Source organism: Alexandromys fortis, unplaced genomic scaffold, assembly GCF_014885135.2.
Source record: "Alexandromys fortis isolate MF-2015 unplaced genomic scaffold, M_Fortis_MF-2015_v1.1 scaffold_81, whole genome shotgun sequence".
Lineage (NCBI taxonomy): Eukaryota > Metazoa > Chordata > Mammalia > Rodentia > Cricetidae > Alexandromys > Alexandromys fortis.
Window position 1 is genome coordinate 7,557,857 of NW_026067960.1, and position 16,387 is coordinate 7,574,243.

The 16,387-nt window shown below is 48.6% G+C and overlaps 1 protein-coding gene across 4 annotated transcripts in view; it reads right to left on the reverse strand.

Annotated features, from left to right (window-relative positions):
* The window catches only part of Taf4 (TATA-box binding protein associated factor 4), a 59,487-nt gene that overhangs the window by 15,408 nt on the left and 27,692 nt on the right, over nt 1-16,387 (reverse strand). For 3 of the 4 annotated variants that reach the window (XM_050152891.1, XM_050152892.1, XM_050152895.1), the window contains 6 exons: nt 9,959-10,119; nt 8,649-8,768; nt 5,876-5,995; nt 5,102-5,224; nt 1,622-1,711; nt 1,042-1,287 (listed from right to left, as the gene is read on the reverse strand). In XM_050152891.1, coding sequence (XP_050008848.1) covers nt 1,042-1,287; nt 1,622-1,711; nt 5,102-5,224; nt 5,876-5,995; nt 8,649-8,768; nt 9,959-10,119 — 860 coding nt within the window. The remainder of the gene's footprint in view (nt 1-1,041; nt 1,288-1,621; nt 1,712-5,101; nt 5,225-5,875; nt 5,996-8,648; nt 8,769-9,958; nt 10,120-16,387) is intronic. The other variant, XM_050152894.1, reaches the window with a different exon arrangement.

Here is a 16,387-nt window from a genome sequence, read left to right on the forward strand (position 1 = left end):
CACCACAGAAAGGATGGGTCTGCTGGAGCCCTGGCACTCAAGGACAGAGGCCAGCCCTCAGAGGAGAGTAAGTCCTCCCAGAACTGCCCGCTAGGTAAATTCAATGTGCTGACTGCTCAGTAGCACAGTTCCCTACTTAAACTATGTGAAAGCAAAGGACACAGTAATCCCTGTCCCAGTGAGAAACCCTACTCATGTGGGGCCTTGAGCCTGCTGCCCACCATGTCTTCCTCACTACGAGGAGAGAGAAAACAAAGGCACGAGCTAGCAGAGGGAGGAACCAGCACCCCGAGGAGTCCGGCCTCCTCAGCACCCCCCATACAGCACTGCACCCCCAGCCACTGCTCATGGTTAAGCTGCATTCGTACAATCACAACTCCCTTCCTCCACCACCACCCAGAGCTGGAAACTAAACCTAAGACCCCATAAATAAATGCTCTACAACATTACACTACGTAGCCAGCCCCCTTCTGAACTTCACCTTTCTAGATGTGGTGAGCCTGCGCTGTTCATGGCAGGAGTACACTCTGAATGCAATCACAGCAAAAAGTCATCCTGCCCCGTCAAAAAATCCAAAGCAGATAAAGCCATACCCACCTGCCAGCAGCCCTCAGCTCCCCAAACATCGTCCAGACTACAATACTCCCACCAGCAGGCTCTACCCCAAAGGCAAAGGCCTGACCGACCCTCCTCCAACCCCAACCCCAATGGTTTGAACATCTGGGCATCACTCAAAATCCAGAGAGCATCCTCCTAAGAGGCACTAAGCACACTGCACTCCTGTACAGGAACCCCAACAACAAGGTGAGGAGCCTGCCAGTAAGTGAGCCAACAAGTGCACATCATTCTCCGAAAAGTTTAATACAAAGTTGTGGCCTCAACCTTCAGCTCACATTTCAGTTACTTAAGAGAACAACCGCACGCCTTTCCAGCAGGAGCTTCCTTGCCTGCTCTTTCCAGAAAGAGGCTCCGAGCCAGGGCTGCTGAGTTAAGTGGCATGGTGGCTGGCAAGAGCACCATGCCAGGCTCGCGCCTTCATACCAGTGGTGTGGGCGGTGCCTGCTTGCCAACGCCAACCTGTGTGGGCTGCGTGAGGCTGATGACTGGGGGCTGGAGGGCGCTGGTCACCGAGGCAGCCGTTTTCCCAGCTGTGCGCTGCACCGAGCTGCTCAGCACCACAGCCGTGAGTGCAGTCGTGGCCTGTGAGGCAGGTGGTTGCTGCTGCTGGCTCTGCTGGATGAAGGCCGCAGAGTCTGGGGTCAGCTGTCTCAAGGCAGGTAAGCTCCTCTGAGGACAGACAGACATGTGGGGTTAGGCACAGCTGGAGCACACGTGCTTCTACTGTCGTAAAAGCATAAACCTTCAAAAAAGTTTTTGGCTAATACTTCTATAAGCATTCTATAGACTGTCACTCAACTCCAACCACACTTACTGAACAGGATTTTCTTAGCAAAATCTGACTAAAATGAATTTCAGAACAAAATGCATCTCCAAGAGGCACCAATACTGTCAGGGTTCCCAAGCTTACTCTGTAAGTAAACCCTTCCCCACAAGGAGCTCTGGTGGCATGTGACATGCTACCCAACTGCACCACACTGCTGTAGCATAAGCCGTTACTTACCTTCAGGAAAGGCACAAGGTAAGGTTGAGGTGAAGAGTTCAGTTCTCGATATAACCTGCTAGTGAAATCTTCTGCTTCGATTTTCCCATCCTGCAAAATAAACCACGTTGGCACGGCTGTGACACATCTTCACACAATCATGGCACACACCCTAAACCACAGCATCACAGTGCTCTGGCCCTTCTGACAACAGACCATGTGTCTGTGTGTTGCTGCTCAGTGTACAGATGCACACCCCTAGGTGCACTCGTGTCTGGCGTCCCCTTGGACCCTGAGCAGCAGCTGGTGAACATGAGTCTAGCTGGTCAGTTACTGATTCACATCTCCACCCTCCCACAGGCTTCTCACTCAATACCTTTTCACTTTGGGATACCAGGCACCTACCCAGTGCCGGGCATTTTGTTAGGAAACAAGTTGTGGACAGAGTGCCAAGGGCAACACTTTAGCCCAGCCTTGTCAGGGAGTAGAGCACCTGTCAAAGAGACTGGCGCCAATGCAGCACCAAAGGGGAAGCCTTAGAGTCCACAAGCAAGGTACACATGGTTGTGTTAGACATCTGGGGACTCAGTGTGAAGGCTGGAAAACCCCATAAGACAGATGAGAACTGGACTAGCTTTCTGCGTGGACTACACTCCTGCAGTGGGGCAGAGTCCATGCTACTATGCGGAGGGGCACCACCGACTACTGTAACGTCCATCCAGGGCTTAAAAAAACCTGGGGAAGACAGTCGCAGGCAGAGATATAGCAGTATTTCTTTTGTATTTTAATAAATAAAGCTTGCCTGAAGATCAGAGAGTAAAACAACCAGCTACTGGCTCTTATCTCTACCTCAGTATGAAATGGTGATCCTGCTCCAGGAATCTCAGAATGAGACTGTGTCTGAGAGCTGTCTCCTTCTGTCTTATATTCCTCTCTAGGGCTGGGATTAAAGGTGTGCACCACTACCGCCCAGTTTCTATGGCAAACTAGTGTGGCTACTGGGATTAAATGTGTGTATTACCACTGCCTGGTCTGTAAGGCTGACCAGTGGGGCTGTTTTACTCTCTGATCCTCAGGCAAGCTTTACTTATTAAAATATAAATGATACCACAACATTTCCCCTTTTGGTCTAAAATTTTAAAAGGCTATAACTAATACAAGAAAACTATATATAATAAGTACAATGACTATATACAATATATACAGGCAATAAGTACACCAGCAATGTCTAGTCTATTTGCATTAACAAATTCAGAGAAAATACTTCATATTTATCCTATCTTGGTGAGTCCATGGTCTTATACCTAATTCACTATCCTAACTTGCTTTCTGCATCTGATAAACTATAGCTATCTAATCTTCAACTCCCTGAGAGACCCAAGAGGGAAATAATATTAACTGAGTAAGCAGGATGTGCAAGAAAGCAAGTTCCAAAAAATGTGAGAAATGACAGAAACAGCCGGCTGCTTGGACAGTCACCCAAAGTTCCTGCAATGTTGGGGCATCTATCTTCAGCCTACTGGCCTTGCACAACCAACAGACTTTTCTGTGAAGTAGGATACTCTGTAGGGCTGTCCCTCCTTGAATTGTCAATGTGTGGCAGTCATTTTCTTTTATTTTCTGCTTGTCCAATTAGGACAGCATACTGGTAGCAGTCAATGCAAGGGCTTGACTACTGGTTTACTTTTGCCACAAAGAAAGTAAATTCCATGTGGAGTTTCTTCAATGTCCATCATCTTCTCTAAAGTAGATTGGTGCTGCCAGGAGCAGACATGTTTCACTGTCATAAAAAAGAGCCTATGTTATTAAAACATCTTAAATGCCATATTCTGTAGATCTCTGAAGCGTTTGAAAATGACCTGTCTATCTAAAATATATCTTTGTTTGACCTTGAAAACATACCTAATGTGACTGCAAGTTTGAATATAATAGATTAACTACTAACCTGCATTTCCTTATATCCTAAGCAGTTGGTAATAATAATTTTCAAGAACTACAAATTTGCATGACATTGTTAATTGGGTTGTATAAATACAGTATTTTGAACAAGAGTAGAAACAGGTGTACAGTATATTCTAACAAAATTAATCTCAAATTTGTATATATACAAAATTTGATATAAAAAGTCCAATCCAATATAAAACATTCAAAACTAGGAGTTGTTTTTTAAAAGTAGATTCACTTAATCCACCTTTTTACCCTATCATATCTCTACCCCCCTTTTTTTCTTTCAAAACACTTTTTTTTTTTTAAATTTCATTTTCTTCTTTTCAAAACCCTTTCAGACTGAGGTAGCATTAAGAGCCAGTGGGTGGCTGTTTTGCTTTTCTGACCTTCAGGCTAAAGCCCAATTTCTGTCTCTGGGTTTTTGTTAATTGTGTACAGAAAGAAATGGTAAACTGTTGAGGACAGGGCTGTGACAGCAAACTATGTCCTGAGAGTAACATAACTGGCAGGGAAGAAGATGCCAGTGGTGACACCGGAGCACACCAGTCAGCCTCACTGAGCAGGGCAGAAGTGCGTAAGAGAAAATATGCAGGCTGGCAATATTTCTGATCCTGGGAATGGCGTGTACCATGAGCAGCTGGGCCCTAGTCTGACTGATGTGAAACCCAAGGCCACAAAGAGGTCATGTAAGAATAAGCTAGGAGGCCCAGGGTCCTGACCAAAGTGTAGCACCTTGTGGACAGCTGGAGAGAGCAAAAGAATGAACAGGACCAGCAAGTGGAGAAGACAGCACTGGATAAGGATGGGGCCTCACAGGCATCAGAGCAGAGCGGGCCACCCCTGCCTGGTCTGAAAACTCCTCAGGAGGAAAAGGATCAGGAGTGCAAGGCTGAACCAACAAACCCCAGCAGTAGAAATCACACACACTCAAAGATCAAGGATGTGAGTGCTATAGGTTACGAGGGACAAAATTCATTGCAGTATGAAGCAAGGAGCCCAGTTCAAACCCTGACTACAGCAAGTTGCTAAAATAAAATGTCCATGGACAAGGAGACGAGAGCACCAGCCAATGGGAGAGGTCAGTCCTGCACATCAGCACAAAGGCTTCTTTTAGAAACCAGCACTGAATTCTCAAGGTGTGGGAGGAGGAAGTACCAAGGGCAGCTGGGGCAGGTGCAGCACAGACCACCTGCCTACAAACTGGAGTTAAGGACCCTCCCTGTTGCCTTTAGAGAAGAGAAGGCAGGGAACCCCCTTAGCAGCACTGGCTGTCAGGTGCACACTCCTGCTACGGGGTCCAGTCTTGCAAGCCCTTCTTTAGTGCTGCGTCTCCTCAGGTGACTCATCTAAGTATAGTAGAAATGTTGGGGTCTCAGCCCAGTCCCCAGAACACTCAAGCCAGCAACCACACCCCCTGACAGCCGTACACACCTCTCCTTCTCCAGGATCTTCCACAAGCTCTCATCTGCCCACCCAGGTCACCCTAGCTGGCCGAGCATGGGCTGCAGGTCACATACCATGCTCTAAGGCAGAGAGTTTCACTGAGCTTCTTACCAGCAAGTTTTGTACTAATTCTTTCACATTTGCCGCCGTCTCCGTGGACTGTTTACCAGAAGAAGCCAGTTTTATTAATGTTGATAGAAAACTTTTACATTTCTTCACATTTTCCATAGTTTCCTGTATTAAAATGAAAAGGTATAAGTCATAGGAGATCTCATCACTGCAGTGAAAGGTGTACTGGTCTGAAAGACACATAAACTTAGCATTTAAACCTCTCTCAAGAAGCATGTTACCTCTTGTACAAGCTAGAAGCTTCTCAGAAGGGCAATCAGCTACTCTAAGGGCCACCAAGCCTGCATCTTTCAACCCAGAAACCCCCTTCTAGGGAAGGATGCATCTGCCAAGACTAAGCCCTTATTTCAGGAGCAGAGGCTGCTGCCTAATGTGCATGGCAGACTAAGTCCCAAGCAGCTCCTGGAAATGGCTAAAAGTACTTGTCAAAGAACACAAAAAGAAGTTCCAAAGTATGACCCTGACTTGTCCAAAGCGCCAGGTTCATAAAGGAAAAGCTGTGGAGTAAAAGCAGACAGACACACTGATGCCCAGACCACAGGTGTTCAGCAGCTACATGTGTGGCTTCCACAGGCTTCTGCAGGGTCCCTCGAGTCACCCCATAAAGGACTTACACAGGTCCCCTCTATGCCACCAGTACTGTCAGTTGGCTTGTGAGCCCTGCAGCATTCTCCAGCTCCTGTGTGCACCAGCTCCATTTCCCCACTAGCACCAAATGGCTGGTTTTCCCCTAGGGGTCCTGAAGGAAGTTCTTACCGTGGCAGCTGTGGAGGCGGTGCTGGCCCCAGGGACTGTTCGTTGAGGTGTCCCTGTCTGAACAGCTGTGGCCGTTCCAAGCGAGGCTGTCTGTGCAGAACCACCCAGAACCAGCTGAGGCTAGAAGAGTTCAGAGCACAAGGGAAATTCATCACAGCTTCTGGGGAAGTAGGGAGCCCAAACGGCTGAGTGTCCACACTTCCTGCAGCTATGTGAGGTAGAAGGGCACCCATGACAGATCTACAACTGAGGACCACAGTGATGACGGGAAGGTGTAGTTGGATCTGTATTAAACCTGAGGCTTGAGCCCATCACTGAGAATCAGAGTCTGAGAGCTGTCACAGCAACAACCTCCTCTCAGAAGCTGCTCCTCAGAACCCTTTTATCTGTGCAGAGCCCTGTAACAGGTAGCTGTGACCTTCAGGCAAAGCACCCCCACAGGGTCTACACGAGACCCAGAGAGGAAGGGTCTCACTCCCCACAACTCCCTGGTTAACATCCTGTGCATTCCAAAAGGGAGTCTTGCCAAAAGCACAGCAAGTTGAGACACAAGAGCTAAGCTGCTGGTGTGGCCACCCTGACTGTGAAAAGGTGCTGTCTGGCCAAGCCTAAGAACATTTGCAACACAAATGGGCATCTAGACTTCAAATGATTCAGACACTCCAAACCGCTGGCCCTTAGTCCTACTCCTGGTAGTCCTGCTTTTCTTGAGCAATCATGGTGAAATATTTACCAGTTTTTAAATTAGTGCCTCTCCAATTTATAAATCTGGCTGCCCACATTTCCTCACTGCAGGTTTTTAACAATGTCCGTCCCCACCCCACATCTGAAGGCAGAGAGCAGTGAGCATCCCACAGCCACCCAAGGGTAGCTCTGGAGCAGCATAAGGCAAGGCCTCAGCTCCCTTAGACCAGAGAAAGTCCTTAGAGTACTCCAGCCACAGATGCACCAGCATGACTCAACTCCAGGTCTACTACACCCTCCCCCAAGTTAACCTACATCTGGCAACGAATTCAGGGTGATAAGTGTCTCCGTGTCATAACCATGCATTGCCCTTGTGACTGAAAACCACCAATAAAATGTCATATGAAGATAAGGGTCAGGAACAAACCAAGAGGCTGACTCAACAAGCCAGGAGCAGCCAGAACACCAATTCTTACCAATATTTTCACTTTAAAATGTATTTCCCACCTGACTGCTAGGACCCAGGGATACGGACCTCATCAGACTGCAGACCCCACCTACCTACTTCAAGGCACCTGTTCTCACTGAACATGACACAGCTCACCATGAGCTTCACTGCCTTCTAGAGCCCCCTCCTCATCAAAAGAGGGGACACTGTGATCAGAAGCAGACAGCACTAGGAGTTCCTCCCAGAAAACCCCAGGTCTCCTAGATGCCAGCTCCTGAAACACACAGATGTCTCTGCTGCTTACCACAACCTGGGACAGAACTATTCTCCAAGCTGTTCTTACTCCCCACAGCTACCAAAGAAAATGGAGCTGAGTTCCAAGAAAAATGAGTTTAGAATGGCCCGTGTGTAGAGCTGCCCTGTAGCCCATCACCCAGCTCAGACTCTCACTGCAATGGAGGTGCGGCTTAGGCAGGAACATGGCAACTAACATCACATCCAAGTGGGCACATCACCTAGGCACAGTGTGACAAGTGCTTCATGGCAAAGCCCAGAGCCCTACATGGGATGACTGCTCACAAACTCAACACAGGAGCCCTTGAGGCTCTGCTTCCCACAAGAGAGGCCTTCCCTATCTAAATTTGCCTCCTCAGCCAAGGAGGTCTTCCAAGGCCAAGTATCTCTCTGATCTGTCTTCTCTGACTAGGAATGTCTTCCACTGCCAGGTACATCTCTTCAATCATGTTATATCTTCTCTGATCAGGTATGTCCTCCCTGACCAGCCCCTCCCCCAACTCTTAATTTCTGTTTTAACCTCTACAATGGAGGAGCCCCTGGAATGTCAGTTCCTCCCCTTGGTTCTATAGGCTAGAAGCTGCATCTCAGAAGCATCAACCTGTATCAGGTTATGACCAGTATCTGCGGGACACTCTCCCCTACCACTACCTAGGACATTATTTTACAAACAACTCCTAGCTAGCATTCAGTAGGCAGAGTCAAGAAGAGCATTCCAAGTGTGTCACCAGTGTGGTAAACACAGCAAGTCCCAAACCAAATAGAGTTACCTCCTGAGCAAATAGAGTTAGCTCCAGAGCTAAAGTAAGGAGAAGGAAGTGAAAGATGGACATTCCTAGGGTTGTGCCGTCATCACAGCAACAGGCCACAGGGGGGCAGTGTGGTCTATCCCCTGCTAGGAAAGCAACACGAGGGCGAACACACACACACACACACACACACACACAGAGCTCACCTACAAATATGCCACAGGAAGGCAAGAAGACCTGCATACAGCACCAGCACTATCCATAAGCATGTAATGGGCCACATATCACAGACATTAACTCTTCTTACCACAGACTCTACTTCCTCAAAGATGCCCTGAGTCAAATATTAATGAGGTGACTCTCCTAATTACACCTTATAACAAGCTTTTGAATGTTGCTTTTTTTTTTTAAGGAAAAGAATGTAGGCTATATTCAAACACAGAAGAAAAAGAAAAACTTTCTTCATTGAGCACCTACATCCTCAAATTCAACATGGTACCCAATATAAAAAGTCCTGAAGTCCAATCTTTGCATCAAAGCAAAAGCACGCTCTGCCAGTCAGGCAGCCCTACTGATGTGCCAAGCTGTATTCCCTTACCTGTACTCCAGGAGATCGCTGTAGGGTTGTAGTGGGCTGTACCGTCGTCTGGGCCTGAGACACTTGCTTAATTATGGTAGTTGGGGTCACCTGCCGTGCAATAATAGGTGTTCCTGGAGCCTGGAAAAAAATTAGGAGTCATCTAAAATGAGCTACAGTAGGAAACACATACATATATGCACACACATGTGTGCACACACGCACAAACTCCTAAATACATACTAGTGCACTCAAGTAATCCACAGCTTACTACTTACCCACAAAGAAGTCATCCTAAGCTCAAAACTTTCAAGCCAAAGAAAAAAATATATGACCAGAAACCTCACAGAAAGTCCTAAAACAGACCTTTTTAGCCAAGTCTACAAAATGCCGTCTTTTAAAGCAGACACTGGGAAACCCAGTGGTGGCACTGCTCTTCAAGTGACACCGGCACGCCCTGACAGTGAAGAGATGCCACGGCTGAAGAGGGGAAGGCGGGGTCGACTGGGATGGGGACACCTGGAGTCGCGTGAGGAGATGCAAAGGTGAGATGGTGAAGGCCAGCACACTGCCAGAGAACCTTCCACACAGACCACACACTCCCTACTCGGGAAACAAACACACAGACTTCAAAAGAGGTCTCTATGCTAGTCCCAGGGGGAGCTCTGCCTACCTCGGCACATACACCCGTCTACAGGACAGGACAGGCCTAGAGGAGTTCAGAGTGATCAGAATTACTCCCACCATCTCTTTAGCTGCCAATCTAGGGGAGGCACTACACAGAGCATACAACAGTGTGCTGGCACAGACCCCAAAGGGTTGCAGTGCTGTGGAGGCGGGGGCACTGCACAGTCAGACAGCACAGCTTGGCATCAAAATCTAGGACCTCAAGGCTTGAGAGTGGAGGCCTGTGTGGCCTTCGCTCAGCTCCACTACTCGCTCTTGGTTCTTCCCGACAGTCCATGACCTACCACATCTGCACTTACAGAGGAAGACACAGACACAGAGAGGTGAACCCACTGGTGGCAAGAGAAAGGTCAGGGCTCTGTCAAGGCAGCGGACCCAAGTGTCTATCTACTGTGACCCAACTCAGTCAGCAAGCTGAGCACTGACCACAAGAGCGAGAGCATATAGACTCAGCTAGGGGAACGGGAGACCAGAGCCATCCTATACCCAGCCTGATCTGAAAACACTTGCATGCCTCGATGTCCACTCACATAAGACACACCTTCACTCTTGCGATACTCCCAGTGTGCAGGGAAGGGAATGGGTGAGAGCCAGGCTGAGGTGGGGCCACCCCACGCTAACCTACTCATTGTGCACGCACTCACCTGCACGGCGGAGATCTGGACAGGTGGAGCACCTGTGGGGGTTGCAGGACGGGGTGCCATGGTGCTCTGAGGTTGGGCCTGGGCATGGGCCTGCATCTGGGCCAGGGCCTGCTGAGGGATCATTAACAACTGCCCATTCTCACTCCGCACGAGGACCATTCCTGGGGGACAAATGAGACTTGGCATCAGGAAGTGCTCCTTTCTCCAGCACAGGACGGCAGGGGCTGGCTGTACAAACACACTAAGACCAGGTGCATCCCTTTCACAAGGAACCTAAGTGGTGAAGCCAAGTTCAGTGGCCACAGCTAAAGACCCAATGTGTGCCCTGCAGTTCCCTCAGATGTGGGAACCTAATATGGTGCCCTGTCTACACTCACAAAGTGGCAGGCACCCCCCAGTGCAGGCTTCCCACACCCTTGAGTCCATGTCCTTTACACTTCTCTGTCTATACACTGTGTGCTCACAGTGCTGGGGCCCTGCCTCTGAGCGCAGGTCACCATAGGCCAAGTCTCTCCAGACTGATGCCCCAGAATGCCCAAACTACACAAAAGTGTGGTCCTATATTCTTCACAGGAATACTACTCTGGTCAGACATAGGGGCTGTGCTTTCTCCCAGGTGACCAGGCACTGTTCACAACAACAGGTACACAACAATCTCTCATCCATCAAAGTGCTTGAAACTCCGGGAAAGCAAATTCTACCAGTCAAGCTTGACTAATTTTGGCTTCAGGTGAGCAACCAATTTGTACCCTAAGTTATAGAAGCAATAGTAACACACCTGTCTTAAATTTAACGTCCACATCAGAGTTACAGATGCCCTCAGCCCAGCCCAGCAGGACACAGTTCCAAAGTAACACACTCACAGGAGACAGGAATGCGGGGGTGAGGGGGTATTGAGACTAGAACCTCCTGTAAGTTACACACCCAGCAAACCCTGGACTTTCCTCTGTGAGGAATAAGTCAAAGCAATCATACAGGAAGTCTCTGATGCTATCAAGTTCTGAGTATATCAGAAACAGCAGCAAGGCCTCTTTGAACTCAGTTAAAAATAATGTTTGTTGTTTTTTTGAGACAGAGTTTTTCTGCATAGCTTTGATTGTTCTGGAACTCGTTTTGTAGGTCAGGCTGGCCTCAAACTCACAGAAACCTGCCTGTCTCTGCCTCTTGTGTGCTGGGATTAAAAAAGGTGTGCTCCACCACCACCCGACAAACTCAGTAAATTCTTAATCCCAAAGTTCTGTTGCTGGGATTAAAGAATTGAATGTCCCTCCAGAACACCTCACACAACCACAAGAGCACATTGGTGGCCAGTGTTTCCCTATGGACCTAACAAGGTACAGGCAGGTGTCTCGGAGGTTCTGTCTGACTATCCTGTGGCAACTGTCACACATCCCCAATCACTACAGAGTACGGTCCAGTCCAACTGGTGGAGCACAGATTCTGTGGACTTCTGCAAGAAGCACGTCTTCCCTACTGTTCCCTTGGCTAATGGGGTCTTCTGGTCAAGAGGATCTCAAAGCCAGCCTGCCTTCAAGCTTTGAAGCTCCTCTGACTATGAATACCCACTACAGACACAGTGGAGCCCCAGCCAGCCCATGGTGGCTCACAGGCCCTGCCTTGGCTCCATCCCTGATCTCTGACTAAACTCCTCATTAAAGCTAACATTACCCAGTTCCTCCAGCCATTCTCAGTGAGGAGGTTTTTCAATGTCACCATGCAAAGAACAGGTGACAACAATAATCCTAGACACCTGGGACAAACCTAAAGAGACAGGTGTACAGGTGCCACCTCCTTAGAAAACATCTGCTAACAGCAGTAAGAATGCATTAGGGTGCCCTTCAGTGCCACCTGCACCTCCAAAGCACACAGGACGGCCAGACGAGGGCGCCCACACCGTACAGAAGACACTGCAGAAAGGAAGAGGAGAGATGTGGGAGAAAGGGTGCAATACATCGAGGAGGTCGTTTCAGACGCGCCAACAAGAGATGAGAAAAAAGGAAAGCAACCATGCAAGATGGCATGTCCTGGGCAGGGTCCCTGGCACTGACAGCAGAACTCTGCCATGTCAATAAGGAAGTGAGACAGTACCCTCCAGACCACACAGGACACCACTGATCACTTCAGGAAAGGAAGCCCAGAACTCACATAATGCCAGCACAACTGGGGGCTCATAGCAGACAACAGGCCTGCCACCTGCCATCTGCCATCTGCCACCTGGAAAGCAATACCCAGCCACATCATTGCAAGAGGAAGGAAAGCATTTCAGATGCTCTATCTCAAACACGTGTGTCCTGAAGAAATGCGGTGACACTAGGACATGAACGTGGGTTTTTCCCCGACTGAGGGAGACCTACAAATGCCTCAGAAATCCTCATAGACCACACAGCAGCCTAGAGAATAGACACAGGCCAAAACAGAAGGACAGAAACCTAGTGAGCAAGGACAACGTGACAAGCACAGGCAGAAGACTTGGATCCGCCCTCTCTACACAAGACTAGCGCTCCAGGAGAGAAAAGAACACTGTATTCTAGAAATCATTTATGTGGGCAACTCACAAACCCCAACAACCTCAAGGTGCCACTCTTCTCCAGAAGCAAAAAGGAAACGCTGGTTACCAATCCAGGGAACACAGACAGAGGGCTGACTGACATACAGCACACACACAGTCACTGCCCTCCCACATCTCAGAAAGAGAATTACAAGTAGGCAACAGATCCCTGCAGACACCTCCCAGAGATGAAAGACATACAGCCCATAGCAACAAATTAGCTCAGTGTCACAGGCCAGCATGAAAAGTGCAAGTTAAACCCACAATGCGGAACTCTCCACACCCACTACTACAGCTGAACTGGTGATGTGGGCAGAGAACTCCCAGAAGCACGAGGTGGACCCCGAACACCATCCTAGACTCTTGGGAAATGACACGCCCCGTGATGAGGTGCAGCCCTCCACTCCAGTCTACCTTAGAGACACTTGGACCTGAGCTAACTGAAGCAGTCGTATTTCTGACAGCCCAAAACTGGGAACAACAAACACCATTAGAGAGATAACCTCTAAAACCTACAAAATGGGAAAGTATTCAGAGATAAAGAAATGAGCTACGGATACAACACAAGTGACCCTCAAATGAGAACACTTAAAGTGGCCAGGAAAAGGTCCACACTATATACTTCTGTGTTCCAGGACCCAACTCCAAGTGACAGAAAGAGACAAACAAGTAAAGGCTGGAGCATGGAGGAAGAGCAGAAGTGTTCGCGTGGTAGGAGGCTCACTATCCTGACTAGTGAAGACGAGGAAACTGCACCGAGATATGATGAGAGGTTGTGTGTCAGCTGCACCTCCATAAAGACCTAGGCACAAACAAGCAAGTACACACGCATACACAGGCATGCATGCACATGAAGTAAGAACCAGCTAAGGCCTAAAGACAAGTGCAGTCCTGATTAGCATTTCCAGTCACCATAACACAAACAAACAGGCCCTGAGTAACCTCATGCTGCCCTCACACATGGTAGGCACACTGACAGGCAGTTACATGCAGTCTACCCACTCAGGATCCCTCCCTCCCCCGCCAAGTCGCATTCTGCTGATGTGCCAGGTTCACCATAGAGCAAACTGTGAAGTTCACTGACAAGGCTTTTACTGATGCTTTCTTATCCATCAGTTTGCGGACAAGCCAGAGCTCGCAGGTCCTCTTTCCCCTCTCAGGGTAAAGAATCTGGTGGCCAGTGTAGATGTCACTGTCCATGTGCAAACCTGCACAACCCCTCACTGCCACTGCCTCAACTGTCGCTCAGGGGACATGCCACCTCTCCAGCAGCTCCTGTCCTGGTAACCCCACTCCTACTCTGCTCACTCCTGGAAAACTCTCCCCAGCCCTCACTTCCCAGTGAAACTACACACTCATCCCAGCTTACCCAGTGCAGAACTGCAGCCCCCCCAATTTCCAGACTACTCAAGTTCCTTTGACCGTCCTCCCCACACCCCACTGTCACACCACCTGCCGGCCTCCACTCCAGCTTCCACACCTGCCTGAGTTGTAACTACCTGTCACCTGAGTCGGGAGCAGGTCTCCAACACTTCCCTCCCACCGCAAGACTGAGCTCCAGTTGCTGAGAGCTGAAATGGCCCTATGCCTGCCTCCCTTCCCACTGGCAGCCCCCAAGCATCAGGAACAGTCTCTGTACTCTCACTCATAGGCCCAAAAGTTGCAGACACAGAACCTCTTCAGTCCCTTCTAGCTGCCAAGCAGACCAGTTTTCCCACACAGCAGCAGCAGGCTCGTCAGACAGTTCCTCACAGATACTAGCTAATGCCTGCCGTCCTCCAAATCAGCTCCATGGGGACAGGAGCTAGAACCTACAGAAGCCTTTACTGCCCAAAATTAGTAAGCTTCTATTCATCTGTATTTCTCCTTCTTCCCGCCACAAATCCTAACCACTGGATACGTCTCATTTATCTCTTTTCAGAGCAGGATAAATATAGTTGACTGTAAATTGTTCTTGCATTGGTTCCCCCACCCCTGTCACACACACACAAAATCATCAATACCATCTTTACAAAAATCTCAAGTCCCAGCACTGGGAAGGCTGAGGCAGAAAGGCATGATGAATTTGAGGCCAGCCTAGGCTATGTAGCAAGATACTGTCTAAAAACAAAACAGACACTGGTGGGGGGGGGGGACGACGACACTAACATGACGGCTGACAAACGGCATCAGCCTTCCATGAGTGCCAGGCCAGTTAAGATGAGCAATGCAGAGCCTTCCCCCACGGAACCATACCACTCTAGGTCTGTTTACGCCAGCATCCATGCTAACTGAGATCTGCTTTAATGTGTAGGTAGACACAGATTCAAAAGCCTATCGCCGTGGCTCAGTGGAAGCAGGTTCTGTACCTCCTGAACCCAGAGCATCCACTCTGGATTTTCCTTAACCTCTCCTCAGGAAGTGCTCACCTAAAATAGGCAGAATTGCTTTTGTAATCAAGGAGGTTGTTTCAAACTCAACCCTAAGCTAGCCTGCAAGCACGAAGGTCAACTAAGCAAGGCAAGGCTGGAGGAGGCCAAGTAGCCAAAGGCACCCTGGCTGAGGCAGTCACATCCGTCAGTATATGACAGTACCAGAGACTTCTGCTCTCTGAAGCTCACTCAGGCCGCTCCTCCATCACACCTGCTCCTCCATACACAAACAACAGCCTGCACCCTGCCCAGGCACAAGGCACTCTGAAAACCCATTTCTTCATCCAAAAAGTTCCTAAATCTCAGTGAGTCTTAATGTGGCGTGGATGGTAAGCAGTCTGCCTGTGCACTCTCTGAACTTGCACACTGCACACCCGGATGACTAGATGTCCCCCCTCACAAACATGTCCATTCAAGACCAAAGTTTCCAGTGATGCTTACAGTGACTTTTTAAAAACAATCTCACAGTCAGGTGGTGGTGGTGCATGCCTTTAATCCCAGCACTGGCAGGTGGATCTCTGTGAGTTCAAGGCCAACCTGGTCTACAGAGCAAGTTCCAGGACAAGCTCCAAAGCTACACAGGAAAAACCTTGTCTCAAAAAAAACCAAAAAGTCTCACATCATAAGTCAAGTTGATTTCAAACTTGTGATCCTCCTGCCTCAGCCACCCCAGTGCTAGGATTACAGGTATACAGGAATACAAGCATATGCTACCACACGCATCTCAAAGTAACAATTTTTTAAAATAAAATTTCTTATTCAAAAATCTTACTTAAGGGAACTAGAAGATAACTCAGCCAATGAAGTTTCATGCAAGTTAAGTATAAGCACCCAAGTTAGAGCCCTAACACCTATGTGAAAGGGCCAGGGCAGCAGCACGCACCTGCAACCCCAGCACCAAAGCAGACAGACAAATACACATCTACATGCACACATGCAAGCACACACAGATCCCTGGGGCTCACTGGCCAGCCAACCTAGCCAAATCTGCAGGCTCCAGATTCAATGTGACCTTGTCTCAAATACTAAAGTGGAGAGTAACTGAGGAAGACACCCAACATTTACCGACAGGTGCACACACATCTGCAAATGTGTTTGTACACACAAAATAACCCATTATGTGCCAGGCGGTGGTGGCTCACACTTTTAATCCCAGCACTGGGGAGGCAGAGGTGGGAGGATCTCTGTGAGTTTGAGGCCAGCCTGGGCTACAGACCGAGTTATAGGACAGTAAGGACCAAACAAATAGATATAATCCACGTCACTAAGCTAGCTGATAATCATAGCTGGCTAAAAAGTATCAGATGACCCACAAAAGCAACACAAGGAGTAATAGCCAAGATGTTCTGTGTTACTAACAAGCAATAAAAAGCTAATTAAAATGAGATGGTACCGAGTGGTAGCAGAGCATGTCTTTATTTAATCTCAGCACTAGGGAGGCAGAGACAGGTGGATCTCTGTGAGTTTGAG